At 42.6% G+C, this 27,570-nt stretch overlaps 2 protein-coding genes across 6 annotated transcripts in view; one reads left to right on the plus strand and one right to left on the minus strand.

The window, feature by feature from the left end:
- LOC106590427 (dipeptidyl aminopeptidase-like protein 6) overlaps window positions 1-19,557 on the plus strand; it is a 348,701-nt gene extending 329,144 nt beyond the window's left edge. For all 5 annotated transcript variants that reach the window (XM_045710519.1, XM_014181451.2, XM_014181450.2 and 2 more), the window contains 17 exons: window positions 876-973; window positions 1,430-1,553; window positions 1,641-1,679; window positions 3,609-3,716; window positions 4,062-4,153; window positions 7,516-7,563; window positions 8,197-8,315; window positions 9,496-9,543; window positions 11,712-11,810; window positions 12,379-12,448; window positions 13,045-13,239; window positions 13,756-13,810; window positions 14,730-14,829; window positions 15,328-15,386; window positions 15,513-15,585; window positions 15,679-15,752; window positions 17,521-19,557. In XM_045710519.1, the coding sequence (XP_045566475.1) occupies window positions 876-973; window positions 1,430-1,553; window positions 1,641-1,679; window positions 3,609-3,716; window positions 4,062-4,153; window positions 7,516-7,563; window positions 8,197-8,315; window positions 9,496-9,543; window positions 11,712-11,810; window positions 12,379-12,448; window positions 13,045-13,239; window positions 13,756-13,810; window positions 14,730-14,829; window positions 15,328-15,386; window positions 15,513-15,585; window positions 15,679-15,752; window positions 17,521-17,670 (1,551 nt within the window). In that variant the 3' untranslated portion in view covers window positions 17,671-19,557. The remainder of the gene's footprint in view (window positions 1-875; window positions 974-1,429; window positions 1,554-1,640; window positions 1,680-3,608; window positions 3,717-4,061; window positions 4,154-7,515; window positions 7,564-8,196; window positions 8,316-9,495; window positions 9,544-11,711; window positions 11,811-12,378; window positions 12,449-13,044; window positions 13,240-13,755; window positions 13,811-14,729; window positions 14,830-15,327; window positions 15,387-15,512; window positions 15,586-15,678; window positions 15,753-17,520) is intronic.
- A 1,265-nt stretch (window positions 19,558-20,822) lies between these two features.
- LOC106590426 (gamma-glutamyl hydrolase) lies at window positions 20,823-23,453 on the minus strand. Its single transcript, XM_014181446.2, has 9 exons — window positions 23,156-23,453; window positions 22,660-22,768; window positions 22,442-22,492; window positions 22,246-22,330; window positions 21,995-22,133; window positions 21,681-21,787; window positions 21,494-21,584; window positions 21,252-21,386; window positions 20,823-21,061 (listed from the first exon to the last, which is right to left on the minus strand). Exons 1-9 carry the CDS (start codon window positions 23,241-23,243, stop codon window positions 20,943-20,945), a joined length of 924 nt encoding a protein of 307 aa, XP_014036921.1. The 5' UTR covers window positions 23,244-23,453; the 3' UTR covers window positions 20,823-20,942.
- Window positions 23,454-27,570: the final 4,117 nt, after the last annotated feature.

The following is a 27,570-nucleotide window of genomic DNA, read 5'->3' on the forward strand; positions in this document are numbered from 1 at the left end:
CTTTAAGGTCAGAACAGTATAATTACTAACTAGTACTGACTGAAACCCACTACTCTAAGTGAACAGAGGGACTAGGGCTAGGGTGAATGGGCCAGTTAGGGTCAGTTAGGGTTAAGTTAGGGTCAGGACTGTTGCTGTCACCATGGTGCATCGGTCAGAATGCAATGAGGAGATGGGGATGAGTGAACAACAGAGGCACATGGGGGGTTAGGAGTTGGATGGAATTCAAATAATCAAACCTCGATGATGAGCTGGTTATTTGAATCAGCTGTGTAGTGCTGGGGCAAAAAACAAAACATGCACCCAGGGGGGTGGGGGCCCAGGACCGAGTTTGGGAAATGTTTTAGGATGTGGTGGCTTTCTCATATCACACACAAAGGAAGGAAGGAAAATGGTGCGCCGTGCCATCACCAAACATGAACCATTACTAGTGTATAGGGAGGAACACGTTGCTTTTGTGGGAAACAGAGGAGTGAGGAGAGGTGATTAGGGAGTGGGAACAGGTGTGGAGGGAAGGGGCGTGGCCTAGGGTAATTGGAAGCAATTGGAGTCCTGTATGGTTGCTGTGACCCTTCACAACACTATGGTTAGAGCAGTATGATTACTAACCCAGTACTGACTGAAAACATGCACTCTACTGTGCAACACTACACTGCAGTAAATTGTACCACCACTCAAAGGTACGTTATCATTAAACACACATAAAGGTAAAACAAAACTATCTTGGGAAATGGGAAAATATACCAGCATTGAGTTAATTATGTCTACAGGCTGTTCTTCCTGAGGTAGATGCGCTTAGAATGTCCAATAAGAACAGTTATTTTATTGATGGAATTTGAACTCATAGTCTCTCTGTCCTCTTTTCCCCCATGCAGGCTGGGGAGGAGAACCCAGTCATCTCTCTGTATGTGGTCAACCTGAATGGGCCCCTGCACACCATGGAGATGAGGAGGCCTGAGGACCAGAGGATGGGGTACACCCCCCCCCCCCACACACAGCACAACACACACAACACACAACACCAACCTCCGTTACAATACTACTCAACTGCTAATAGTATATAAGTTTAATACATTTTACATTTAACAGACACTCATATCCAAAGTGACTTACAGGAGCAATTAGGGTTAAGTGCCTTGCTCAAGGGCACATCAACAGATTTATCACCTAGTCGGCTTGGGGATTCGAACCAGTGACCTTTCGGTTTACTGGCCCAACACGCTTAACCGCTAGGCTACCTGCCTCCCCACTACTGCTACTACTACTATATATAACATGGTTATATACCCTTATGGCTTTCAAAGGGATGAACTCTGTTACACATACAATATGTCAGTAAGACATTCCTAGTCCTTTATTCTAGATGTTGTATTTGCATGAATAAATGCATAGTCACAATAACACTCTTGTTTCGTTTTGTGTTGGACAGAGAGTACTATGTCACCATGGTGAAATGGGCGACTACCACCAAACTGGCAGTGAACTGGTTAAACAGAGCCCAGAACATATCCATGCTGACTCTGTGTCAGGCCACTACTGGCGTCTGCACCAAGGTGTGTGTCTGTGCGTCTGTTTTTCAGCCCACTTCATTCACTTTTCTTCTGCTTTTCATTGGCTTTTCTTTCAAATTGTCTGTTTAGAAACACGAGGACGAGAGCGAAAGTTGGCTACACAGACAGGTAAGAAACCAACAAGATTCAAGTACAAACAATGTCTTAGTGCTCTTAAAGGTAGACTCAGCGAAATGACGTCACAACAAGGAGCACCGCAGATATTAAGATGAGCGAGATGCAAGACACTCTCACACAGTCACACACAGTATCTTTGCATGGCCATGGGTTCGCTTCATGCTCTTCACAGCACGGTAGTCACGGGACCAAAACATTGGAGTTGAGCCTCACTCTTCAACAGTCTTAGTTGTTGAGAGAATTGACCCACTATGCGGTTTACTTTCTGCATCCACGTCATATCGTTAAGTCTACCTTTTTATCTTCTATATCTTTTTAGCAGTGCTAGAGAGTGGAATGCCACTGCATCATTTCTAGATATGTTAGAAATATATTTATATATGTGTATATATAATCTCAGCAAAAAAAGAAACGTCCTCTCATCGTCAACTGCGTTTATTTTCAGCAAACTTAACATGTGTAAATATTTGTATGAACATAACAAGATTCAACAATTGAGACATTAATAACTGAACAAGTTCCACAGACATGTGACTAACAGAAATTGAGTAATGTGTCCCTGAACAAAGGGGGGGTCAAAATCAAAAGTAACAGTCAGTATCTGGTGTGGCCACCAGCTGCATTAAGTACTGAAGTGCATCTCCTCCGCATGGACTGCACCTGATTTGTCAGTTCTTGCTGTCAGATGTTACCCCACTCTTCCACCAAGGCACCTGCAAGTTTCCGGACATTTCTGGGGGGGAATGGCCCTAGCCCTCACCCTCCAATCCAACAGGTGCCAGACGTGCTCAATGGGATTGAGATCCGAGCTCTTCGAGGGCCATGGCAGAACACTGACATTCCTGTATTGCAGGAAATCACACACAGAACGAGCAGTAAAGCTGGTGGCATTGTCATGCTGGAGGGTCATGTCAAGATGAGCCTGCAGGAAGGGTACCACATGAGGGAGGAGGATGTCTTCCCTGTAACGCACAGCGTTGAGATTGCCTGCAATGACAACAAGCTCAGTCCGATGATGCTGTAACACACCGCCCCAGACCATGACCGACCCTCCAAATCAATCCCGCTCCAAAGTACAGGCCTCGGTGTAACGCTCATTCCTTCGACGATAAATGCGAATCCAACCATCACCCCTGGTCAGACAAAACCGCGACTCATCAGTGAAGAGCACTTTTTACCAGTCCTGTCTGGTCCAGCGACAGTGGGTTTGCCCATAGGGGACGTTGTTGCCAGTGATGTCTGATGAGGACCTGCCTTACAACAGGCCTACAAGCCCTCAGTCCAGCCTCTCTCAGCCTATTGCAGACAGTCTGAGCACTGATGGAGGGATTGTGCGTTCCTGGTGTAACTCGGGCAGATATTGTTGCCATCCTGTACCAGTCCCGCAGGTGTGATGTTCGGATGTACTGATCCTGTGCAGGTGTTGTTACACCTGGTCTGCCACTGCGAGAACGACCAGCTGTCCGTCCTGTCTCCCTGTAGCGCTGTCTTAGGCGTCTCACAGTACGGACATTGCAATTTATTGCCCTGGCCACATCTGCAGTCCTCATGCCTCCTTGCAGCATGCCGAAGGCACGTTCACGCAGATGAGCAGGGACGCTGGGCATCTTTCTTTTGGTGTTTTTCAGAGTCAGTAGAAAGGCCTCTTTAGTTTCCTAAGTTTTCATAACTGTGACCTTAATTGCCTACCGTCTGTAAGCTGTTAGTGTCTTAACGACCGTTCCAAAGGTGCATGTTAATTAATTGTTTATGGTTCATTGAACAAGCATGGGAAACAGTGTTTAAACCCTTTACAATGAAGATCTGTGAAGTTATTTGGATTTTTACGAATTATCTTTGAAAGACAGGGTCCTGAAAAAGGGACGTTTCTTTTTCTGCTGAGTTTGTGTGTTCTATGTGTGTTATATGACTGGTGTGCAGAATGAGGAGCCGCTGTTCTCCAAAGATGGTCTGAAGTTGTTCTTCACCAGAGCCATCCCACAGGGAGGCAGGGGCAAGTTCTTCCACATCTCCATGTCCATCACACAGGTACTGTATACTCCCCTTCTACACACTCTCTTCTGTGTTCTGCAAGAGGGCTTCCATACACTAGAATTGCTGCCTACAGCATAGCATAGACAACAGCCACTTCCGTAATATCTTCCATCACAAGTAGCACAGAAGTCAGTTCAACTAAGTGTGCACTCCTAATGTGACAAGAAGACATTGAGTCCAGTGATTTTTAACATGCAGTATATGTATCTCCCTTTCCTCTCCCTCCCTCTCTCTCCCTCTCCCCTTCCCTCTCCATTTCCCCCCTTTCCCCCTCCCTCTCCTTCTCTCTCTCCCCTTCCCTCTCTCACCCCGTCCCTCTCCTCCCCCCTCCCTCTCCAGCCCAACACCAGCACAGACACGCTGCAGTCGATCACGTCTGGAGACTGGGATGTCACCCAGGTCCTAGCCTACAACGAGGACAGCCAGCTAATGTGAGCTCCCTGACCCAGCTGGGCCACACACATACGCACACATATGATGCAGTCACATGTAGAATACACACATTTATGCTGTAATTATGAAACAAACACCCACCCACAAAACCTAAAACAAACAATTCAACAAACCCCTATCTCTCCCCTCTCTCTCTCCCCCATCTCTCTCCCCCTTTCTCTCTCTCCCCATCTCTCTCCCCCCTCTCTCTCTCCCCCTTTCTCTCTCTCTCCCTATCTCTCTCACCCCCTCTCACTTCCTCCCCCCTTCGCTTCCTCTCCCCTCTTTCTCTCTCTCCCCCACCCTCTCTCTCCCCCTCCCACCTCTCTCTCTTTCTCTCCCCTCCCCATCTCTCTCCTCTCTCGCTCTCTCTCCCTCCCCCTCTCTCTCTCCCTCTCTCTCTCTCCCCTCCTCTCTCTCTCCCTATCTCTCTCACCCGCCTCTCGCTTCCTCACCCCTCTCTCTCGCTCTTTCTTTCTCTCTCCCCTCCCCCTCCTCTCACCCCCTCCGCACTCCCCTTCTCTCTACCCTTCCGCACTCCCCTTCTCTCTACCCCTCCCCTTCTCTCTCCCCCTCCCCCTCTCTCTCCCCTCTCTCTCTCTCTCCCTTTCCCTCTCTTTCTCCCCCCCACTCCATATCTTTCTCTCTCTTAATTCAATTCAAGGGGCTTTATTGGCATGGGAAACATATGTTAACATTGCCAAAACAAGTGAAGTAGATAATATACAAAACTGAAATAAACAATAAAAATGAACAGTAAACATTACACTCACAGAAGTTCCAAAATAATAAAGACATTACAAATGTCATATTATGAATACATACAGTGTTGTAACGATGTGCAAATGGTTAAAGTACAAAAGGGAAAATAAATACACATAAATATGGGTTGGATTTACAATGGTGTTTGTTCTTCACTGGTTGCCCTTTTCTTGTGGCAACAGGTCACAAATCCTGCTGCTGTGATGGCACACTGTGGTATTTCACCCAGTAGATATGGGAGTTTATCAAAATCGGGTTTGTTTTCGAATTCTTTGTGGATCTGTGTAATCTGAGGGTAAATATGTGTCTCTAATATGGTCATACATTTGGAAGGAGGTTAGGAAGTGCAGCTCAGTTTCCACCTCATTATGTGGGCAGTGTGCACATATCCTGTCTTCTCTTGAGAGCCAGGTCTGCCTACGGCGGCCTTTCTCAATAGCAGGGCTATGCTCACTGAGTCTGTACATAGTCAAAGCTTTCCATAAGTTTGGGTCAGTCACAGTGGTCAGGTCTCTCTCTCTCTCTCTCTCTCTCTCTCTCTCTCTCTCTCTCTCTCTCTCTCCCCACCCTTTCTCTTCCCCTCTCTCTCACCTCTCCTCCTCTCCCCCCTCCCCAAATCTCTCCTCTCCCCCCTCTCTCCCCTCTCTCTGTAACCAGAGCTAGCTCAGCTACAGCTCACCTACAAAAGCTACTCTGAGGCATGAACTTGTTTCTGTCAGATTTGTTCCTGGCCTACTTTAGTAACAAACAAAAAATGCAAAACCTCTGCATCTCTCTTACATCATATTTAATTTATGTTATATCCGTTCGAGTGGCAAGACTATGCTACTGTTGGAACTGTCTGCACTCTAGCTGCTTATACCTCCCCGAGCCGACATGTTCAACTGTACTGCTGGAATCTTTACACTAACCTACTTTCAATCTCACTTCATAGACTCCTTACACTTTGTGACTACTGCAATGTTTCAGTGATGTAATGTTGCGTGCACCCATGTATTTGTTATATTATTTATTAGTTGAACATACAGTACCAGTAAAGAGTTTGGACACAACTACTCATTCAAGGGTTTTTCTTTATTTTGACTATTTTCTACATCGTACCAAAATAGTGAAGACATCAAAACTATGAAATAACACATATGGAATCATGTAGTAACCAAAAATGTGTTAAAAAATGTAAATATATTTGAGATTCTTCAAAGTAGCCACCCTCTGCCTTGATGACAGCTTTGCACACTCTTGGCATTCTCTCAACCAGCTTCATGAGGAATGCTTTTCCAACAGTCTTGAAGGAGCTGAGCACTTGTTGGCTGCTTTTCCTTCACTCTGCAGTCCAACTCATCCCAAACCATCTCAATTGGGTTGTCGGTGATTGTGGAGGCCAGATCATCTGATGTAGCACTCCATCACTCTCCTTCTCTGTCAAATAGTCCTTACACAGCCTGGAGGTGTGTTGGGTCATTGTCCTAATGAAAAAAAATGTATAGTCCCACTAAGCGCAAACCAGATGGGATGGCGTATCGCTGCAGAATGCTGTGGTAGCCATGCTGGTTAAGTGTGCGTTGAATTCTAAATAAACCACTGACAGTGTCACCAGCAAAGCACCCCCACACCATCACACATCCTCCTCCATGCTTCACGGTGGGAACCACACATGCAGAGATCATCCGTTCACCTACTCTGCGTCTCACAAAGACACGGTGGTTGGAACCAAAAATCTCAAATTTGGACTCATCAGACCAAAGGACAGATTTCCACCCGTCTAATGTCCTTTGCTCGTGTTTCTTGGCCCAAGCAAGTCTCTTCTTCTTATTGGTGTTCTTTAGTAGTGGTTTCTTTGCAGCAATTTGACTATGAAGGCCTGATTTATACAGCCTCCTCTGAACAGTTAATTTTGAGATGTGTCTGTTACTTGAACTCTGTGAATCATTTATTTGGGCTGCAATTTCTGAGGCTGGTAACTCCAATGAACTTATCCTCTGCAGCAGAGGTAACACTGGTTCTTCCTTTCCTGTGGCGGTCCTCATGAGAGCCAGTTTCATCATAGCACTTGATGGTTTTTGCGACTGCACTTGAAGAAAGTTTGAAAGTTCTTGAAATTTTCCGGATTGACTGTCCTTCATGTTTTAAAGTAATGATGGACTATCGTTTCTCTTTGCTTATTTGAGCTGTTTTGCCATAATATGGACTTGGTCTTTTACCAAATAGGGTTATCTTCTGTATACCACCCTTACCTTGTCACAACACAACTAATTGGCTCAAACACATTAAGAAAGAAATTCCACAAATTGACTTTTAACAAGGCACAACTGTTAATTGAAATGCTTTCCAGGTTAATACCTCATGAAGCTGGTTGAGAGAATGCCACGAGTGTGCAAAGCTGTCATCAAGACAAAATGTGGCTACTTTGAAGAATCTCAAATATAAAATATATTTTGATTTGTTTAACACGTTATTTCATGGTTTTGATGTCATCACTATTATTTTACAATGTAGAAAATAGTAAAAAATAAAGAAAAACCCTGGAATGAGTAGGTGTGTCCAAACTTTTAACTGGTACTGCACGTCCAATTTTAAATGTTTATTATGTAACTTGCAGATACTTCTTGAGTACTGAGGATGATCCGAAGCGAAGGCACCTCTACAGGTAACACATACATAGCTCTGAAAAATAACTGTCCGTAATGCTGTTCTCTTCTGTTGTGTCTAGCTCTGTTGCCCACCACCCAAAAGACATAGGGTTCTTTTGGTTTCACTTGGTTACAATTTTGGTGCCTTTTGGCCTGCATGCTTTGAGGGGCTTTGCTCCACGTCTGAATAATAATCTAGGAGAAAGACTTCAAGATTCAAGTTTTATTAGTCGTATGTACACGATACACATGGTCCAACAAATTGCTTACGTGCAGGTTTTTTCTCGACAACGCAACAACAATAAGAAATATCAAAAGATAAGAATACGAGCATAAAGTAAATGGCTCAGTAGAATATAATAAACATTTTAGCATAAGTATAATACAGGAAGGCACAATTTATAGTCCAATATTTACATGTGTTTTGGGGGAATGGGGGGCAGGTAAGCCCAGTGGTTAAGTGCATTGGGCCAGTAACCGAAGGGTCACTGGTTCGAATCCCAAGCTGACTAGGTGAAAAATCTGTCCATGTGCCCTTGAGCAAGGCACTTAACCATAATTGCTCCTGTAAGTTGCTCTGGATAAGAGCGTCTGCTAAATGACCCCCCAAAAAATGTGATTGGCTGAGTGTCCTCTTGTTGTGTTTGTAGTGCGGACACGGTGGGCCCCTTCAATAGACGCTGTCTCTCCTGTGACTTCTACGAAAGCTGTGGCTACGTCAAAGGCTCCTTCAGCCACAACATGAGCCTCTTCCTCCTCAGCTGCAAAGGTAGGAGACACCGGTTGGTTTGTCTGTCTCTCCCCAAGTGAACCTTTGGCCTCTCACTTCTTTCTGTGAGACGCCCTAATAACAACACAATGAATTCAATGCATGTGTTGGTGACGGATGATATTTGGTCACAAAATTAATCATTTGTGCAGTGTATTTAAACCTCTACAATGCCTCTACCAGAACTCCTGCATTATTTCAACATGTGGCTACGGGTCCAATAGCAGCATCCCAAAGATTGTCATCCTCTCAGTGAACTCCCTGGAACCACACAGGACAGCCGTGTTTACTGAACCTGTCTCTACCTCATTCACTTTTAATCCCTCGCTCCCCTACTGCCTCTTGCCCACTTTCATTTATTTGACGGGATTGTGATATGATTACAGCTCTGTGAGAGATTGCCTGGCCTACTTTGCAGACTCGGAGCCGCAAATGTTTGTTTCTAGAATGTTCACAATTTGCTAAGTGCATCTATCATTTTATTATGTGTCCCTTCCTAGTGCACCGCTGTGTTTTAGAAGAGTGTTTCTACAGGGGCTTGTTTGTTTGGAAGCCAGCTCCTGAACACTGCATAAATTATTTGGGTTGTGTTCAATTAATTGAATAAACTAATGACAACAAGGAGGTCTGGACTGCATATTTTGTGCTTGTTGAAAAACGTGAAGTAAAACATTATTTGTAGAGGCTTGAGTCTGTTCTCTGCAAGCAGATAATGTCAGGCTTTCAGACTTTAATCAATTATGTTTTGATGTTATGTCTGAACTTATCCAATGGATTAAACCATGGGTTTGGGGTTTTGAAAGAAAAAATAAACTTTGAGGCTGGACTATATTGTGTCTTAGTCTTCTATCGTCAAGGCACCTTGGTATTGAGTTCAAATGATTAGATTCTGATTTTTTAGCAAGTCTTTTTGCAAGTCTAGATAGAAATGGAAAATTAAATAACCCTTTCCCGTTCTCTCGCTTTTCCTAGAGCTGTGGACAGTGGGGATACATTTTGAACCATTCAGTCATTTGTACATAAGAAGGAGCCACAGAATGTACTCATAAACCCAGACAGAGATGAGACATTAGTGCCACCACAAACTAATGGACATGTATCTTGGTTTCAATGCAAGAGAAATGCCTGATGCTGATGTCTTGTTGTTGTCATCTTTGTTTTTGTTTTGGTCTTTCTCCAGGCCCTGATGTCCCGTTTGTAGCAGTGTACAGCACACAGGACAGACAGAGTGAGTATTCTAGTTAGGATTCTGTTTGGGTTCTTTCAAATAAAAAAATGGTCATCAGATGAAATCATTCACACCCTGTTTATCTCTCAAACACACACCAAACATACACCCACCACACATACACACACTGCATGATATTCCTCTTTCTTTCCTCTATTGTTAATATCCGGCACACACACACACACACACACACACACACACACACACACACACACATACATACACAAACACATACACTAGATCCATTATACTGAGATCTGATTTCTGACTTGCCACGTAACTGTCAGGAAGCAGATGATACTTGCTAAGCGGTTGTACACTACACAATTTTAGCCCTGATTTAGCTGTCCCAGACAAGTTTTTTGAGATTGGAGAGATGAGCGGGTAAGAAACGGAATCTGAGGGCTACCGATCCCATTTTTTAGCTGTCCGAAATGTCCCGATATTTTCAAACATATTTGATTTTATCGGCACAGAATCTGCGATGCTCTTGTAGTGCGAGATGTACAACACCAAGTTTTGAGAACGATGATCAGAAATAGCCAATGAGAGCTGGCCAGAGAAGAAGCCAGTGAGATGACGTTGTTTCGCATCACCCAGAATGTGTAGACTCTCGAGCAGGAGCCATGACTACCACTGGTATGCATTTGTATTTGTCTTTAACCAAAGCCCAAAAGTGTCAAATCGTTACAGCTCTAAAGTTCACCAGCAATATTATTCAATTAAAAATGTTGGCTAGATATTTTAACTCTGTATGGCAAGTGTGAATGTCTGTCTGAAAACTTATGAGGCAGCTTTGAGCCACAGCTCGTTCTAGCTACGGTATGTTAACAATCTAATCACATCATTGTTTTGGCAAGAGAACGTGGCGGTATGGAGAATCCTCACGACCAAGTGAAGAATCTTGTAGTGTGTGACCCCCGTCTTTGCCACATCATTTAGTGTGCACACCACTGCGTTGACTAGACAAAAATACAAATGAAAGACGGTCGTTTAATGTGAGAGGCTCTGTTAGGATTTTGAAAGTTGTGTAGTGGACACCCAGAATTAGAGAGACACCATGGGGGGGGAGGGGGGAGGACACACTCAAACACACCTGTAGGACATCCACTCCTCTCCATGAATAAACATCACCCCGGAAATACAGTTCTTTATTAACACCGTAGAAAGTAAACAACCGTATCTATCTCTGTGTTTACAGAGCGTTTACAGACCACAGAATTAATGCCCTCCCCTCCATTCCTGATTCACAAAATGACCACCCACAGCCGTGTGACCTCATCAAACAGGCACAGCATACCAAGACTTTGACAGCACAGCAAGGCCACCTCTGCTTTCTGCTGAGTCACTGTTTACAGTCTTTGCCCAGTGTGTTGGCAGCCATACTGATTACATTACCTAGCTGGATGGATGTCCTCATAACAACATGACCTTCCCACTGTAATGAAAGACTATACTGTGTTTGTTTACTGCTGGTAACAGCATGTACACTTGGAAAAATAGCCACAACTATGTGTACAAAGGGGACTAGATAGCCTACTCTGCAGTCATATTTTACTGCATATATTTAAGTTTAGAGGCCAAGGGAGAGAACTAAAGGTACTTTTGGCAGGAACTCTGCTTTCTAACTGGAGCCTTTAAATGTATTCTGAAATGTATGTGCTGTTGTGGGGGGGAATAACAACCTGGATGCATTTTCTGTGTTGTGTACTCTGCAGCGAACACACACACACACACACAAGGTCAAAGACAAATACCTCTTACAACCAGTCAGACAGTCAGGAGAGAACTCTCTCCCCGGCCAAAACACCCACTCATTTTGTTACTAGTCCAATCTCAGTCTCAGCATGCCAAGATAAGCCTCTTTAAGGCTCGTCTCTCTGTAGCCAGCCATTCTGAAGTCTTCATTGATATTTACAGCCTACATTGCTGTTCTGTCTTTATCACGGTGTGTCAGTGCAGGGAGGGAGGGAGGGATGTTTCTGCATTCTGGTCATTTCCCTCTGTCCTCTTCTGTTATGTCTCTTGTTGTAAGCATGGCTTCATCACAACTTCCAGACCAACATTCTTCCACAACACCCTTTGAACACCTACAGTACGTGCCCTTAGAGCATGGTAGCCATAGCAACCTCCGCCATAGACTAAGGCCATGATGTTTGTCACTGCAGAGGTGTTTGACCTGGAGACCAATGAGAATCTGAGGATTAGGCTGGACTCCATGCAGATGCCCCACGTGGAATACAAGGAGATCGCCATGGAGGATTACAGTAGGTTATGTTCCACTCTAACGCTCAGGGAGATTTCAACAGCAGAGCTGTCTTTTAAAGTCTGTTTTGTTCAGATGAACAGATAATGAAGCTGATGAACAAATGAGAATTGTGTAGTGGCAGTATAATCATATCATTACACATACTATCAGGAATCAAGATGAGACCCAAGTGCAGACTGTGTGAAGTAACAATGTTTATTGTAACCACAGGGCAGGAAAACGACAGGTCAAGGCAGGCAGGGTTTAATATTCCAGAGCAGAGGTCAAGGTACAGGATGGCAGGCAGGCTCATAGATAGGCAGTGGACAGGCGGTCAGGACAGGCAAAGGTAAAAAAAACAGGAGGATGAGAAAAAGAGAAACTAGGGAAAAGCAGAAGCTGAGACAAAACGCTGGTAGGCTTGAACAAACAAGACGGACTGGCGACAGACAGAAAACACAGGTATAAATACACAAGGGATAATGGGGAAGATGGGCGACACCTGGAGGGGGGTGGAGACAAGCAAAAGGACAGGTGTAACAGATCAGGGCGTGACATACTGATCACTTTCTCTTGTTGTTGTGTAGCACTAACGATGCAGATCCTCAAACCTGCCAGCTTTGTGGACTCATCTCACTATCCTCTGCTCCTCCTCGTGTGAGTACACCACACACACACACACACACACACACACACACACACACACACACACACACAACTGCTCTAGTATAAAACATATAGCTATCCATCTCCACAGTTTCTCATCAGTTGTTGACACAGAGGTCTTCACCTCCTCTGTGCCATGGACAAGTTGCCTCATCAGGAGAGATAATCACCCTCCGACTCAGTGCTTTAATCAGGGCTATTCATCTCAGGCAGAGATGTGGCAACTCTCTCTCCTTCGCACTACCAGTAATTACGCTGCCAATGAAAAGGTCTCCATTCCCCCTTTAATTAACCCTCCTCTCCTTTCCTCCACTATCACACCATCTCACTCCATGCCCTTGCCTGCAGTCCCTGTCTCTAGTCTTTTCACCCTGGCTCACCTCTGGATGAAGTGGCACTACTATAAAGACAATGTGTCCTTTTCTCTATATTTGCTGTATGAGGACACACCTCCAGTTTAAAAGGGATTGTGAGAGGTGTGTGCATGTGTACTTATTTATTTTAGGGAGAGTGAGTGAGTGAGTGAGTGAGTGAGTGAGAATGATGGGTTAATAAGAACTAAACATGCTGCCTTCCCTCGTCACCAGTGACGGCACCCCCGGTGGTCAGATGGTATCAGAGCTGTTCCAAATGGACTGGGCCACGGTGCTGGTGAGCAGCTTCGGGGCCATGGTGGTACGCTTCGACGGGCGGGGCAGCGGCTTCCAGGGGACCAACCTGCTGCACCGCGTCCAGAGGAAGCTGGGCGTGTTCGAGGAGAGGGACCAGCTGGAGGCCCTCAGGTAGGTACCTTCAACTGTGGCCTGATTCTCCACCCTTCTCCTAAGTGGTGCGCTTGCAGTCATGGATTTAAAAGCATTGGTGTAATAATTGCTGGAGGGAGTTTCCACCATTGTTAAATCCATGATGAGAAGTGTGAGGCCTTGGACTTCTCTGTCACAAGACAGACTGCCCTAACACTGTCATATGAACTGAAGAGCAGCCAATCGGCAGAGGTCTGGATACATGTAGTGATTTGACATGTAGAAAGGAAAAATAATTTATTCACACAATCTTAGGTAACTAACGTTTAGGCAGGTGAGGCTATAAAGTGTTGGGCTAAATTATTGTTATGTTCCACCGGCCTGTACCTCGCCAAATCAGGATTTTCTCCTTTCTATATTACAGCCGGGTGCTAACGAGCTATGACATGGACAGCTAGCAAAATAACTGAGCAGGAACACTTGGAAGGGGTACTCAGGATCAGGAAGTCTTCATTCTGAGATGAAGTAATCCAAATCTAATTTCTTGCATTTCAGTATAATATCTAAAGAGCCCTATGTTGACAAGACCAGGATCGGAGCTTTCGGCAAAGTAAGAGACGTTTTCTCCTGATAATTATGAGGTTAATTGGTTGCATGTAGTTACATCTGAATTGGATAATGTTCCCTTGAACCCCTTGTATTGTTCAGTATCTATCTGCCAACTCTGATGTGCTAACTAACCACCCTTGTTTTAAGTATTGAAATCACTAGGGAGGCTCTTGAATCTTTGCTCGTTAAATCAACATATTGAGTGTCATATTAAGATTGCTAGCTACACTCTTCAACTGAAGTGCAAGCTATCAATGACAGCTACAGTGTTTATGCCTACCCTGTGTTTTTCTTATGTACTGCATTGCTGGAATTGTGTGTTGAAAATAAATAGGAAAAAGACAGATCAGATGTGTGCTGCGAGCTCAACATTTACCTTTGGACCAAATAGATATAGTTTTAATAGATTCTGACACCTCTGAGAGAATGTTCATGAAGATAAGCTTAATTCTGTTGCCTCTGGCCAAGTCCTCCTACTGGCTGCTGATGTATTAGAGAGTCCAGAAGGCCCAAAATTATTCGGAACTAATCATTCATAATAGGAAACATACATTATGGAGGAAGCTGCAACTTGCAGTAATGGACATGGGATATTTCATATTATTCATTATCAGGGGCATTGTCAACTAGCCTGGTCCCAGATCTGTTTGTGCTCAATGTGTTGAATAGCATGACAATGACCATAGGAGTTGGCAAGACAGCACAAACAGATCTGTGACCAGGCTAATGATCTACTGCTCTTGGGTCTCCAAACTCAATCTTTAAACTGAGCTTGAAATGGGTATCTGTCTGTAGGCAGCAGTTAGAGAAGCCTTGTGTTGATATAGGATTTCTGCTGTCTGTCTGTCTGTCTGTCTGTCTGTCTGTCTGTCTGTCTGTCTGTCTGTCTGTCTGTCTGTCTGTCTGTCTGTCTGTCTCAGGTTTATGGAGGCTACGTGACCAGCCTGTTACTCAGCGCCGAGGATTCCCCGGTGAAATGTGGTGCAGCCCTCTCACCCATCACGGACTTTGACCTATACGGTAAGGTGTGTGTGTGTGTGTGTGTGGGTGTGTGTGTGTGTGTGTGTGTAAATGCTTCTTATCAACATGATGGTGCAGACACCCCTCCCACGCCAACACTACAGTGCCAGACAGATGTGCCTATGTGAGAGAGAGAGCAGTGATACTTGGGAGGGAAGTGTGAATGACAGCAGAAGCAGGTGTGGGGGTTTATGACTCTGTTCATCTCAGACTATGGTTTCTATCTGAAAAGATGGATGTGTTTGAGAGCTCACCTGACAAGAATGAATACTCATCGTTAAGGAGTTTTAAAGTAAACTACAGCTGCACATGACATCATCTGTAGTATTTTCTGCTGTGTATTGAGGTATAACAAGAGGTTTGTGTGTGTGTGTATAAATGAGGTATATCATGCTAAATGAGGGTTATTAGCACTAGTGTTTCCCCAACTTATTTGAAACCACTACGTCCCTTGATAGGATCTAATGAATTGATTCCTTTTGACAACCTCTCTTCCAGCATCAGCTTTTTCAGAGAGATACCTGGGAATGCCCAAGCCTGACCCAAGAGCATATGCGGTATGCCTTCTTCATTCAGCCTTCACTTGGACTTCATGTATGAGCTGTGTTTTTTCTATTGGCTTGTAATATAACATCAGTGTAGTACTGTGTATCATAAAATATATCTATGTAATTTCTCCACAGATGGCAAATCTAGCACACAGGGCATCACAGTTCCTAGACAAGAAGTTTCTGATTGTTCATCCAACAGCAGATGGTATGAGATCCTTGAAAACCTTTCTAGCCTAACAAAATGCTTTGTGTTTTTAACAATAAGATGGTATGTGTTGGTCTCCTTTTCTCTCACCAGAAAAAGTCCATTTCCAGCACACAGCTAAATTCATCTCCCAGCTGATCAATGAAAAGGCAAACTACACTCTACAGGTGAGAGGTACTTCCCAGAATGACACGTAGAAATGGGATATATAGAATGGCTACCATCAATAAGGTGCACCAATTTAACTGGAACAGACACGCCAATGTGTCATGTGAAGCAGATATATTGCTCATTTGCTAATCCAAAATGCATCCCAGTGATTTGGCCTTTCTAGGCATTCTATTTCTCTGGGGGCATATTTTGGGCTAGAGCTAAACCAAGGTGTTGTGTAATCCCACACCAGCTGATGGATTACACCTCACAATGACCCCCCCCCCATCTCACTTAATGAGATTATACTCCCCTTTTACGAGGCTTGCTTTAACAGGGTCAACTAATCCCATTAAGACATGGAGCATTTAGAAGTCAGCGTTTAGGTCATCGCTGCCTCATAGGTCCCCTTATATGCTCTACTGTGTGTTGACTGAGTAGGCTCATCAGTAATTCAGTATGTGGACACCTGCTCGTCAAACATTTCATTCCAAAATCATGGGCATTAATATGGAGTTGGTCCCCCCTTTGCTGCTATTACAGCCTCCACTCTTCTGGGAAGGCTTTCCACTAGATGTTGGAACATTGTTGCGGGGACTTGCTTCCATTCATCCATTGAGGTCGGGCACTGATGTTGGGCGATTAGGCCTGGCTCACAGTCGGCCTTCGAATTCATCTCAAAGGTGTTCAGTAGGGTTGAGGTCAGGGCACTGTGCAGGCCAGTCAAGGTCTTCCACCCCAATCTTGACAAACCATTTGTGTATGGACCTTGCTTTGTGCACAGGGGCATTGTCATGCTGAAACAGGAAAGGGCCTTCCCCAAACTGTTGCCACAAAGTTGGAAGCACAGAATCGTCTAGAATGTCATTGTATGCTATAGCATTATGATTTACCTCACTGGAACTAAGGGGCCTAGCCCAAACCATGAAAAACAGCCCCAGACCATTATGCCTCCTCCACCAAACTTTACAGTTGGCACTATGCATTGTGGAAGGTAGCGTCCTCCTGGCATCCGCTAAACCCAGATGTGTCTGTCCGACTGCCAGATGAAGTGTGATTCATCACTCCAGAGAAAGCGTTTCCACTACTCCATAGTCAAATGGCAGAAAGCTTTACACCACTCCAACCGACGCTTGGCATTATGCATGGTGATCTTAGGCTTGTGTGTGGCTGCACAGCCATGGAAACCCATTTTATGAAGCCCCCGACGAATAGTTTTTGGGCTGACATTGCTTCCACAGGCAGTTTGGAACTCAGTAGTGAATGTTGCAACCAGGGACAGACAATTTTTACACGCTTAAGCACTAGGCGGTCCCGTTCTGTGAGCTTGTGTGGCCTACCACTTTGCGGCTGAGCCGTTGTTGCTCTTAGATGTTTCCACTTCACAATAACAGCACTTAGAGTTTACTGGGGCAGCTCTATCAGGGCAGAAATTTGACGAACTGACTTGTTGGAACAGTGGCATCCTATGACGGTGCCACGTTGAACATCACTGAGCTCTTCAGTAAGGCCATTCTACTGCCAATATTTGTCAATGGAGATTGCATGGCTGTGTGCTCGATAGTATACACCTGTCAGCAACGGGTGTGACTGAAATGGCCAAATCCATTTCATTTGAAGGGGTGTCCACATACCTTTGTATATATAGTGTACTTTGAAGGGGCTTAGATGATGATGATGATGTTAATAATAACATGTTTATTATAGCGTCTATATGAAGCTGCATGTACATCCAGAGCAATATGAATGGATGTGTGGTGACCAGTGTGTTGTGTTCCCCCTCAGATCTACCCAGACGAGGGCCATTTCATCCACAGCGAGGCCACGCAGCAGCACCTCAGCCAGTCGCTGGTCAACTTCTTCGAGGAGTGTTTCCGGCTACCGGACAAGGTGTTCGAGGAGAGACTGGAGGAGGAGATTGAGGAAGAGGGTTAGCCCAGACAAAACCAACACCCCAAACCAGAGCTCCAGTCTATGCCTAAGCACAATGCCAGCCCCCATACCTGGTTTCCACAATCCACATGATATGCAACCTTCTCTTGGTTTCAACCCTCTTTAGTCCTTTTTTTCCAATTTCACCTTCTGGGTTTCCCCTGCGTTTCAGCATGATCAACCCTGAGACTGCCGCGTTGCAGATCAACCCTGAGACTGCCGCGTTGCAGATCAACCCTGAGACTGCCGCGTTGCAGATCAACCCTGAGACTGCCGCGTTGCAGATCAACCCTGAGACTGCCGCGTTGCAGACGCTTGCTTATCTCCTCCTCTTCCTCACCTTTTGATTCAGCACGACTCCACAAGAGACTATCGGCAGACATTTCTTTGGCATCGACACAATGAATACATTACGATGAAGGACCACTAGCTGATGTCATATCTGGAACGTGTTGAAAAGGCGGTCGTGCCAGGAATAGGCATTCTCTGGTCATTTTATGTTTAAAAGAACAAGCTCCTTGGATTCCAAACGACTGGTGAGAGGGAAGGAACATCAAAATCCACACACAAACTTTACCAGTCAGTGAGGAGGGAAGACTCTATAGCACAAACTTTACCAGTCAGTGAGGAGGGGAGACTTAATAGCACAAACTTGTGGTCGAAGATACAGACTCCACATGGTATCTGACGGGTCAAACTGGCTCCAGCCCAGTGTCTGGGGTGTGGGTGTCTGTGGAGAAGGGAATGCTCCTATTTTGAAAATCGTGAAGAGACCTTTTCATGTCTGACTGTGCTTGTGTCTGTTCCTTTGTCAAGTAGCACATTAAACGTTCCCTTCTTTGGACATCGATACTTTGTTTTTACAGTGTTCAAGTTTATCTTGGAATCTTCTTGTAGCCTCAAGTATGTATTTAAATGGTGTAGTCTACATTTTTCCATGTCATGAAAAGGATGTGAACCGAATCAGTTTTGTTTTGTTCTTGATTCACTTTCTTGGTTTTGTTGCAAATCGTTCTCCTCCAGTCATTTGAAATTCGAAGCATAATATATTTGAGTCACTGTGCCTTACTTTGGGAGCAAGCGGTCCTTTTTATGGACTCCTTTTGTGAAAACAAAATACAACATGGATCATTGTAAAGAAATGTTCTGTTGACCATGGCACCAACTACTGATGGTTAAAGCTTCACTCTGAACACTTTGTAATGTTGTCATAGAGTACGTATGGCATTATATTAAGAGTCAAGTAAGAAATGGTCTTCTCTAGTTCCAAATATAACCAATTTCCAAAATGGTTGTAAACAGTAGTAGTTGCATGTATCCTTACATTATTTTACAGATGTTCAAATGGTAATGAAATTGTTTGTCTGGCTAACGACCACATAAAATGGTTATGTTTTAGAAAATGTTGTGGCATTCCAAACCCCTCTCAGTATTACAATTCAAACCCATGAGTGGGTTTGAGGTGCCACTTTAAAATTGGTGGTGTTGTATGGCCAAAAGTAGTAGTAGTAGTACATTTGTATATAAGGTAATTAATAGCTTAGAATCATTATCACAATCTTTACACTATGAAATACAAAGGAATTCTAAAAATGTGAATTCTTGAGGCATGAGTCTGCATTTTTAATTTGTCATTTTATCTGAATGCTCATTCCTTTTACTTTGTCTATGCATGTTACCAAGTTATTTACAACTCAATGCGATCTTCGATAGCTCCATTTCCAAATAGTATTTTTGACATCTTGAATGTTCCATACTGGCATTACATTTACAGTAGTATCGTGATTGAGATCCCAGTCTCGTCAGCTTGATGTGTAAATGTTACTCAAATGTCATTTTAGTCTCTTAATATCTGAGTGTTATTTGTGCATAAATGCATTTTGAAAGTTACATTTGAAATTTATTTTTGTTCTCCTGTTTCTGTCCTTGGGTTGAGTTTAAAGTGGACTTTGTTATCATCAGCATCTCTGGTGAACTTTCTGACACTGGCGATTGAACGTGAAGATGGAATTTTGTCAAGTGACCCAAAATAGTACACGAGACAACTGTGGCATGGGGGTAAATATTAGAATTAAAAGTATTTTATCGTCGTACTCTTTGTAGTTTATCTATTTTGGTTCTTATTGCAATGAACTTTCTCTCCGCTTTGAATTGTGTTTCATAGAAAAACATTTCATCCTCAAGCTACACAAATCAACCAACTGTTTTGTTGGATAATATAAGAATGATTGTTTTAGGTTTGTTCAAAACAGACATCCATAGTCATACGAACAACTTTATTGTTCTCAGTTAGCCTACTTTCTTTGTAAAACCTTTATCCAAAATATACAAATCAAACATTAAGCTTTTAATTTACAGAAATGTACATTAAGTGTTGCCGCAAAAATACCAATACAATTATTGAAATAAAAATGTTAAATTACATACAAAAAAACAATACTCCATCAAAAGTAATATTGTTCAAAGGCAGACTTGATTCCAGTGAACAGGATTGTAGGTTTATATCAGTACCATTAAAAACAATTTGGGTCGTTCCACCAATTAGGTTCCTTTTGAGTAGTATGATTTATTTTATTTCACTTATTTTAACATTGTCATTAAGAGCACATGTTCAACTTAATGAAACAAATTTCCCCATCGCAAGAGGTTAAATAAAAAACTATAGTGCCAAATAAAGTAACAGGGTTGACGACCTCATCTTAAATCAGACATAAATTCCTTTGTGACAGGGGGAATGGAAGCTTGTTGTGTACAACAGGGAGGGGCAATTGAATTCAAACTTCACAAAACATTTATAACCTTTCCAGCCTGACCATCTATGGGTAACAGGGTTGACGTGTTATGCTCAACCCGCTCAGTTTTTCACCACCAAACACCAGAACATGGGTTAAAACAGTAGAACCAGCTCACCTGCTTTTACAATGAGATACGCAATGTCTCGGGAAAAAAAATCAGTTCAGTTCAAGTAACAGAGTTGACCTGAAAATGTGGGAGTTTTTTTTAACCTTAAATCACTAATAACATTAAATAAATAATCTTCAGAAATGACTCGAGCAATAAAATAACTAGGGCTTTACAATGATCGTGAACTTGGAGAAATGTTGGGGTTAAGTGGGTTAAAATCTTCCTAGAAGTCACAGAGGCTGCACAGAGGGCATGTTTGGCACTTTAGCAAGTCTTTATTAATATAAAAAAATCAATAGTTCATATAACAGGCTTTTAAAATTCAATAGTTGTCCACAATTTCTACTTAAAATATCAAAAAGACACTCATTTCAAAAGTAATATATTTGTTCAAAGGCTGACTTGATTCCAGTGTACACAGGATTGTAGTTATATATCAGTGCCCTCTTCTCCACCTCCTCATCCTCAAATTTGTGAACGTTTTTTCTAGCTGTTAATGAAAAAAGCAGTGGCATAGATTAGTGGTTGAAACATATTGTAACAGGTGGAGTTCGATCTTGACCACACCCTTCATGGTTCAGCCAATTCAAGAACTCTCCATGTTACAATAACATCAAGCTACATAGAGACAAACACAATAGATTCAGTGTCATGTTGCAACACATTACTATGATAACTACCTTCATTGACAAAGAAATCGGCCATGAAGAAAGTAACCTTTACAGCCAATGGAGAGTGTGGAATGTACGGCTTTGTCCATTCAAATGCATTCTTTTCAGGGTGCCACTGGGTTCCATAGATGGGGAAACCATATGCTACAGAGAAAACAATGAACCCATCAATGAAAATGATCTTATGCAAGTACATGTTTAAGTTATTGTATATATACTACTGTTTGCTAAGTTAGAACAATGTGCTTTACCTTCCATAGTTGACACAAACTCATTTTTCCCATCACTGCTTGTGGTCAGGACTTTGTAGAACTTCCTAAGGTCTGCATTGCTGTTATAAATCTGGATTGCAATGTTGCACGAATAGTTCACAATTAATGCTAGAGGAAACATAAAAGCCTATCACTTTGTGATTGTACACAGACACAATGCACATACCGCCAAAGTGAGACTCCATTTATGGGAGTTTTCAGTGATTGGCTCAGAGGCCAGGGCATCCAGGAGCTCTGATGGGAAGCCCTTGAACATCCTACTCCCTCTTGATCCTGAAAGTGTAAGAATTTCACATTACTTCAAGTTGCAGATTATTGTTTCGGTGAGACTGTGTGCATTCTTGCAGCATTTGGATAAGTGAACCGGTTCCATTTGAGATTATTTGGGAAATGTAATTCTGGTCAAATCTGTTGAGTGATGCTTTTCTCTTATGTCTGTACGACAACATGGTGATACACGCAAGTACATATAAAACATACTGTTAGTAAACACCAGTGGCAATGCCACACCACTGGTGTTGGTGTGGGACAGAAGCATCTTTCCACTGGTCAGGTACGTCAATTCCTCAAATCCAAGACATGTGCCCCATACAGGGAAATAGTCACCCCTTGAGTTGGCCTAAAAAGTCAACAACAAAAAAGGATTAAGAACAGGTTTTTCCCCCCACATATTTGGTAAGGTAAAATGAAGCTCCACAATATGTGCAAGTATCAAAAGGAACATGTCATACCTCTATGGCAAGCTCATAAAAGATTCTAGCAGTGTTTGCATACCCAGATGTGAGGATGCTAACACCACCACCAGGGTAGAGTATTCTACAGGGGGGAAATATGTAGTTCATTTAAAAAAAAGAAAGAGTGGGATAAAGATTACAAAAACACCACAACAGTGGGTCTTGTACAGCAAATAGCATAGTTGATCCCTACCCATTAATGGAGTTGAACAGTGTTTTGTACTCTTCCAGTGTCTTATTTATCCTGTAGAAATCACATAAAAGTTTGTCAGAGGTTCATAATAAAGTAGTTAGGAAATTAACATTAGGCTTATCTAATATTCAGTCAAATGTTATGAGATATTCAGAACAATATTTGAAAAGCTGTTAAGTGCTCAACTATAGTACATTATTAATCTGCATGAAGCTTACATCACAGGGACGACTCTTGCTCCAGCAGACTCCAGGAACTTGACATACGATGCGGCTATATAAGACGCATTCTGTGGTCGAGGCGAGTATACCTCCTGCGCCAAAACACCTTAGGAAATCGCAGATACAGTTTAGAAAGTGAGGTACAATGAGTTTAAAAAAGTTAACGTCTTTTCAGTAAAGCTACAAAAAGATGTCAAATGATTTCACGTAATAAAATATTTATTTGATTGGAAAGAAGAACCTGTACGGTAAGTTAGGACTACTCTGAATGGGTTACATTTATAGAATAGTACCTTTCTGAGGACTAATTGTAGCTATATGGTTGATGTTTTTGATATCAGATCGGACTTTGAAGAAGTCGAGCTAGTTATGCAACGTTCTAAACTCACATACTCATCTATTAGGCAGTGTTAATGATATAGGGAACAATTTATAATAAATAAATACGTGATGTAACGCTGTAGATTCTTAGTCATGTGATGCAGAAGTTCACCGATGATAGGCTCGTCGTTCCTCTTCAGCGCTGTGAACGAGGACAAAGTTGAGAAAGCAAAACAAAACAGTAAGGCAAACTTGCTCATTTCCGAAACGTGTTTCCACGTGTGGATCAAATTGGTATTGTAAAAAAATGAAACGAGCTTCTCCGTCTAAAGAGGACTTGATGACACTGGAAACTAGTACATTGCTATAGGTTGCATACAGTTTATGTTTGTCATGAGGAAGAGCTCAATTGCATAGCCCTGGCGTCCTCTTCACCTTTTCAAAACCCATTGGAGAAGGTCAGAGGGGTGGGACCTTTGGCTTTATCAACCAATGGGTTTGAGGAGACGGAGAGCCGGTGGAGGATGGACATAACCAAATGAGAAAAGGCAATGTTCCTGCTACATTCATTATCATAAACTGCTGCGAAAATTATCATAAAACAACCTGCTACGAAAAAGTTTCAAGTTTTTACTGGCAGCATAATAAAATTGACATTACAGTTTTCAGCCTTCAAAATAAAAGCTCAGAACTGTAGAGGACAGGTTTTAGTTTTTCTCTACTATCTTCTAAAAGTGTCCATTAACCTTAATCACATTGAAATTTCAATAAAACTTGAAAATAACAATATATTTAATTGTTCTAAAAGTGTTGGTTAATTGAAAATACAAAAAAATAAGATCTCACCTAATTTACACTTACTTTTTAAATATAGTGGACTCACAGGAGGCTGATGAAGGGAGGACGGCTCATAATAATGTCTGGAATGGAGTCCATGGAATGGTATCAAACACATGGTAACCATGTGTGTCATGTGTTTGATACCAGTTCATTTACTCCATTCCAGCCATTACAATGAGCCCCTCCCCAAGTAAGGTGCCACAGCCACCTGTGATTGGACTGTACGTTAAATATAATAATTGGACTGTATGCATCAGCTAATCTCAAATATGAACGGCTATTCTATATAATACCTGCAAGTTAAACAACAAATTGTGGCATGTACAGCAGTTTCAGTAGGTGTCTTCAGACAGGCATCCACAATGTTTTCATATGAGGAACAAAAATGACAAAACATGTATACATCCACAATGATGGGATGGATTAGATAAATGCATCCATTCCTCATCCATTTGTTTTTGTTTTGAAATAATAAGGATGAAATTATAAAGTGTTTCTGTTGGCGGAGATGAAAAATATCCCACAGTATTAAGTATTTGGCGCCCTCAGGTGTTTATTTCTTAGAGGTGTAGAGCAGGATGCATAAAGCTCATGACGTGTTGAACAGGGGAAAGCACTGATTCCCCAAATGAACAGTGCCTCAAAATCTGTAGGCCATGCAAACAAACATGCCAATATCCATTGTTGAAAACACAACTTTGATCTTATCTGTATGTATATACTGTATTCTACTATATTTTAGTCAATGCCACTCCAACATTGCTCATCCCCAATATTTATATATTTATTAATTCGATTATTTTACGTTTAGATTTGTGTTGTGGTGAATTGTTAGATACTACTGCACTGTCGGAGCTAGGAACACAAGCATTTCGCTACACCAGCAATATCATTGCTAAATATGTGTATGTGACCAATATATTTTTTTTTAAATGTTGTTTGATAGTAGGCTCACTATGTGTTTGATTATTATTATTTTTTTATTTCACCTTGATTTAACCAGGTAGGCCAGTTGAGAACAAGTTCTCATTTACAAATGCGACCTGGCCAAGATAAAGCAAAGCAGTGCGACAAAAACAACAACACAGAGTTACACATGGGATAAACAAACGTACAGTCAATAACACAATAGAAAAATCTGTATACAGTGTGTGCAAATTTTTTTATTTTTTATTTATTTCAGCTTTATTTAACCAGGTAGGCAAGTTGAGAACAAGTTCTTATTTACAATTGCGACCTGGCCAAGATAAAGCAAAGCAGTTCGACACATACAACAACACAGAGTTACACATGGAGTAAAACAAACATACAGTCAATAATACAGTAGAAAAATAAGTCTATATACAATGTGAGCAAATGAGGTGAGATAAGGGAGGTAAAGGCAAAAAAGGCCATGGTGGCAAAGTAAATACAATATAGCAAGTAAAACACTGGAATGGTAGATTTGTAGTGGAAGAAAGTGCAAAGTAGAAATAGAAATAATGGGGTGCAAAGGAGCAAAATAAATACAGTAGGGGAAGAGGTAGTTGTTTGGGCTAAATTATAGATGGGCTATGTACAGGTGCAGTGATCTGTGAGCTGCTCTGACAGCTGGTGCTTAAAGCTAGTGAGGGAGATGTGTTTCCAGTTTCAGAGATTTTTGTAGTTCGTTCCAGTCATTGGCAGCAGAGAACTGGAAGGAGTGAATGAAGTAAGGAGGTAAGGCAATAAATAGGCCAATAGTGGTGAAGTAATTAGAATTTATCAATTTCCACTGGAGTGATATATGTGCAGATGAGGATGTGCACGTAGAAATACTGGTGTGCAAAAGAGCAGAAAAACAAAAAAAATATGGGCATGAGGTAGGTAGTTGGTTGGATGGGCTATTTACAGATGGGCTGTGTACAGCTGCAGCGATTGTTAAGCTGCTCTGACAGCTGACGCTGAAAATTAGTGAGGGAGATATAAGTCTCCAACTTCAGTGATTTTTGCAATTCGTTCCAGTAATTGGCAGCAGAGAACTGGAAGGAAAGGCGGCCAAAGAAGGTGTTGGCTTTGGGGATTTCATTTTTTTATTTATTTCACCTTTATTTAACCAGGTAGGCTAGTTCAGAACAAGTTATCATTTGCAACTGCAACCTGGCCAAGATAAAGCATAGCAGTTCGACACATACAACAACACAGAGTTACACATGGAATAAACAAAACATACAGTCAATAATAGAGTAGAAAAAAAAAAAACGTCTATATACAGTGAGTGCAAATGAGGTAAGATAAGGGAGTTAAGGCAATAAATAGGCCATGGTGGCGAAGTAATTACAATATAGCAATTAAACACTGGAATGGTATATGTGCAGAAGATGAATGTGCAAGTAGAGATACTGGGGTGCAAAGGAGCAAGATAAATAAATAAATAAATACAGTATGGGGATGAGGTAGATTGGATGGGCTATTTACAGATGAGCTATGTACAGGTGCAGTGATCTGTGAGCTGGTCTGATACCTGGTGCTTTAAGCTAGTGAGAGAGATATGAGTCTCCAGCTTCAGTGATTTTTGCAGTTCGTTCCAGTCATTGGCAGCAGAGAACTGGAAGGAAAGGCGGCCAAAGGAGAAATTGGCTTTGGGGGTGACCAGTGAGATATACCTGCTGGAGCGTGTGCTACGAGTGGGTGCTGCTATGGTGACCAGTGAGCTGAGATAAGGCGGGGCTTTACCTAGCAAAGACTTATAGATGACCTGGAGCCAGTGGGTTTGGCGACGAATATGTAGCGAGGACCAGCCAACGAGAGCCTACAGGTCGCAGTGGTGGGTAGTATATGGGGCTTTGGTGACAAAATGGATGGCACTGTGATAGACTACATCTAATTTGCTGAGTAGAGTGTTGGAGGCTATTTTGTAAATGACATCGCCAAAGTCAAGGATCGGTAGGTTAGTCAGTTTTACGAGGGTATGTTTAGCAGCATGAGTGAAGGATGCTTTGTTGCGAAATAGGAAGCCAATTCTAGATTTAATTTTGGATTGGAGATGCTTAATGTGAGTCTGGAAGGAGAGTTTACAGTCTAACCAGACACCCAGGTATTTGTAGTTGTCCACATATTCTATGTCAGAACCGTCCACAGTAGTGATGCTAGTCGGGCGGGCGGGTGCGGGCAGCGATCAATTGAAATGCATGCATTTAGTTTTACTAGCATTTATGAGTAGTTGGAGGCCACGGAAGGAGTGTTGTATGGCATTCGAGCTCATCTGGAGGAACACAGTGTCCAAAGAAGGGCCAGAAGTATACAGAATGGTGTCGTCTGCGTAGAGGTGGATCAGAGAATCACCAGCAGCAAGAGCGACATCATGGATGTATACAGAGAAAAGAGTTGGCCCAAGAATTTGAACCCTGTGGCACCCCCATAGAGACTGCCAGAGGTCTGGACAAGAGGCCCTCCAATTTGACACACTAAACTCTATCTGAAAAGTAGTTAGTGAACAAGGCGAGGCAGTCATTTGAGAAACCAAGGCTGTTGAGTCTGCCGATAAGAATGCGGTGATTGACAGAGTCGAAAACCTTGGCCAGGTCGATGAAGACTGATGGCACTTTTATCGATGGCGGTTATGATATCGTTTTGGACCTTGATCGTGGCCGAGGTGCGACCAGTTCGGAAACCAGATTGCATAGCGGAGAAGGTACGGTGGGATTCTAAATGGTCGGTGATCTGTTTGTTAACTTGGCTTTCAAAGAATTTAGAAAGGCAGGGCAGGATGGACATAGGTCTGTAACA

Source organism: Salmo salar, chromosome ssa29, assembly GCF_905237065.1.
Source record: "Salmo salar chromosome ssa29, Ssal_v3.1, whole genome shotgun sequence".
Taxonomy (NCBI): domain Eukaryota; kingdom Metazoa; phylum Chordata; class Actinopteri; order Salmoniformes; family Salmonidae; genus Salmo; species Salmo salar.

Bases quoted from the DNA above. Each gene is read 5' to 3' on its own strand.
- LOC106590426 (XM_014181446.2), bottom strand. From the start codon at position 23,243: ATGAGCAAGTTTGCCTTACTGTTTTGTTTTGCTTTCTCAACTTTGTCC. The intron at 21,788-21,994 runs GTATGTTTTATA...TTACACTTTCAG, and splicing joins GCCACTGGTGTTTACTAACA to GATCAAGAGGGAGTAGGATG. The intron at 21,062-21,251 runs GTAGTTATCATA...TTTCATTAACAG, and splicing joins CGATTTCTTTGTCAATGAAG to CTAGAAAAAACGTTCACAAA.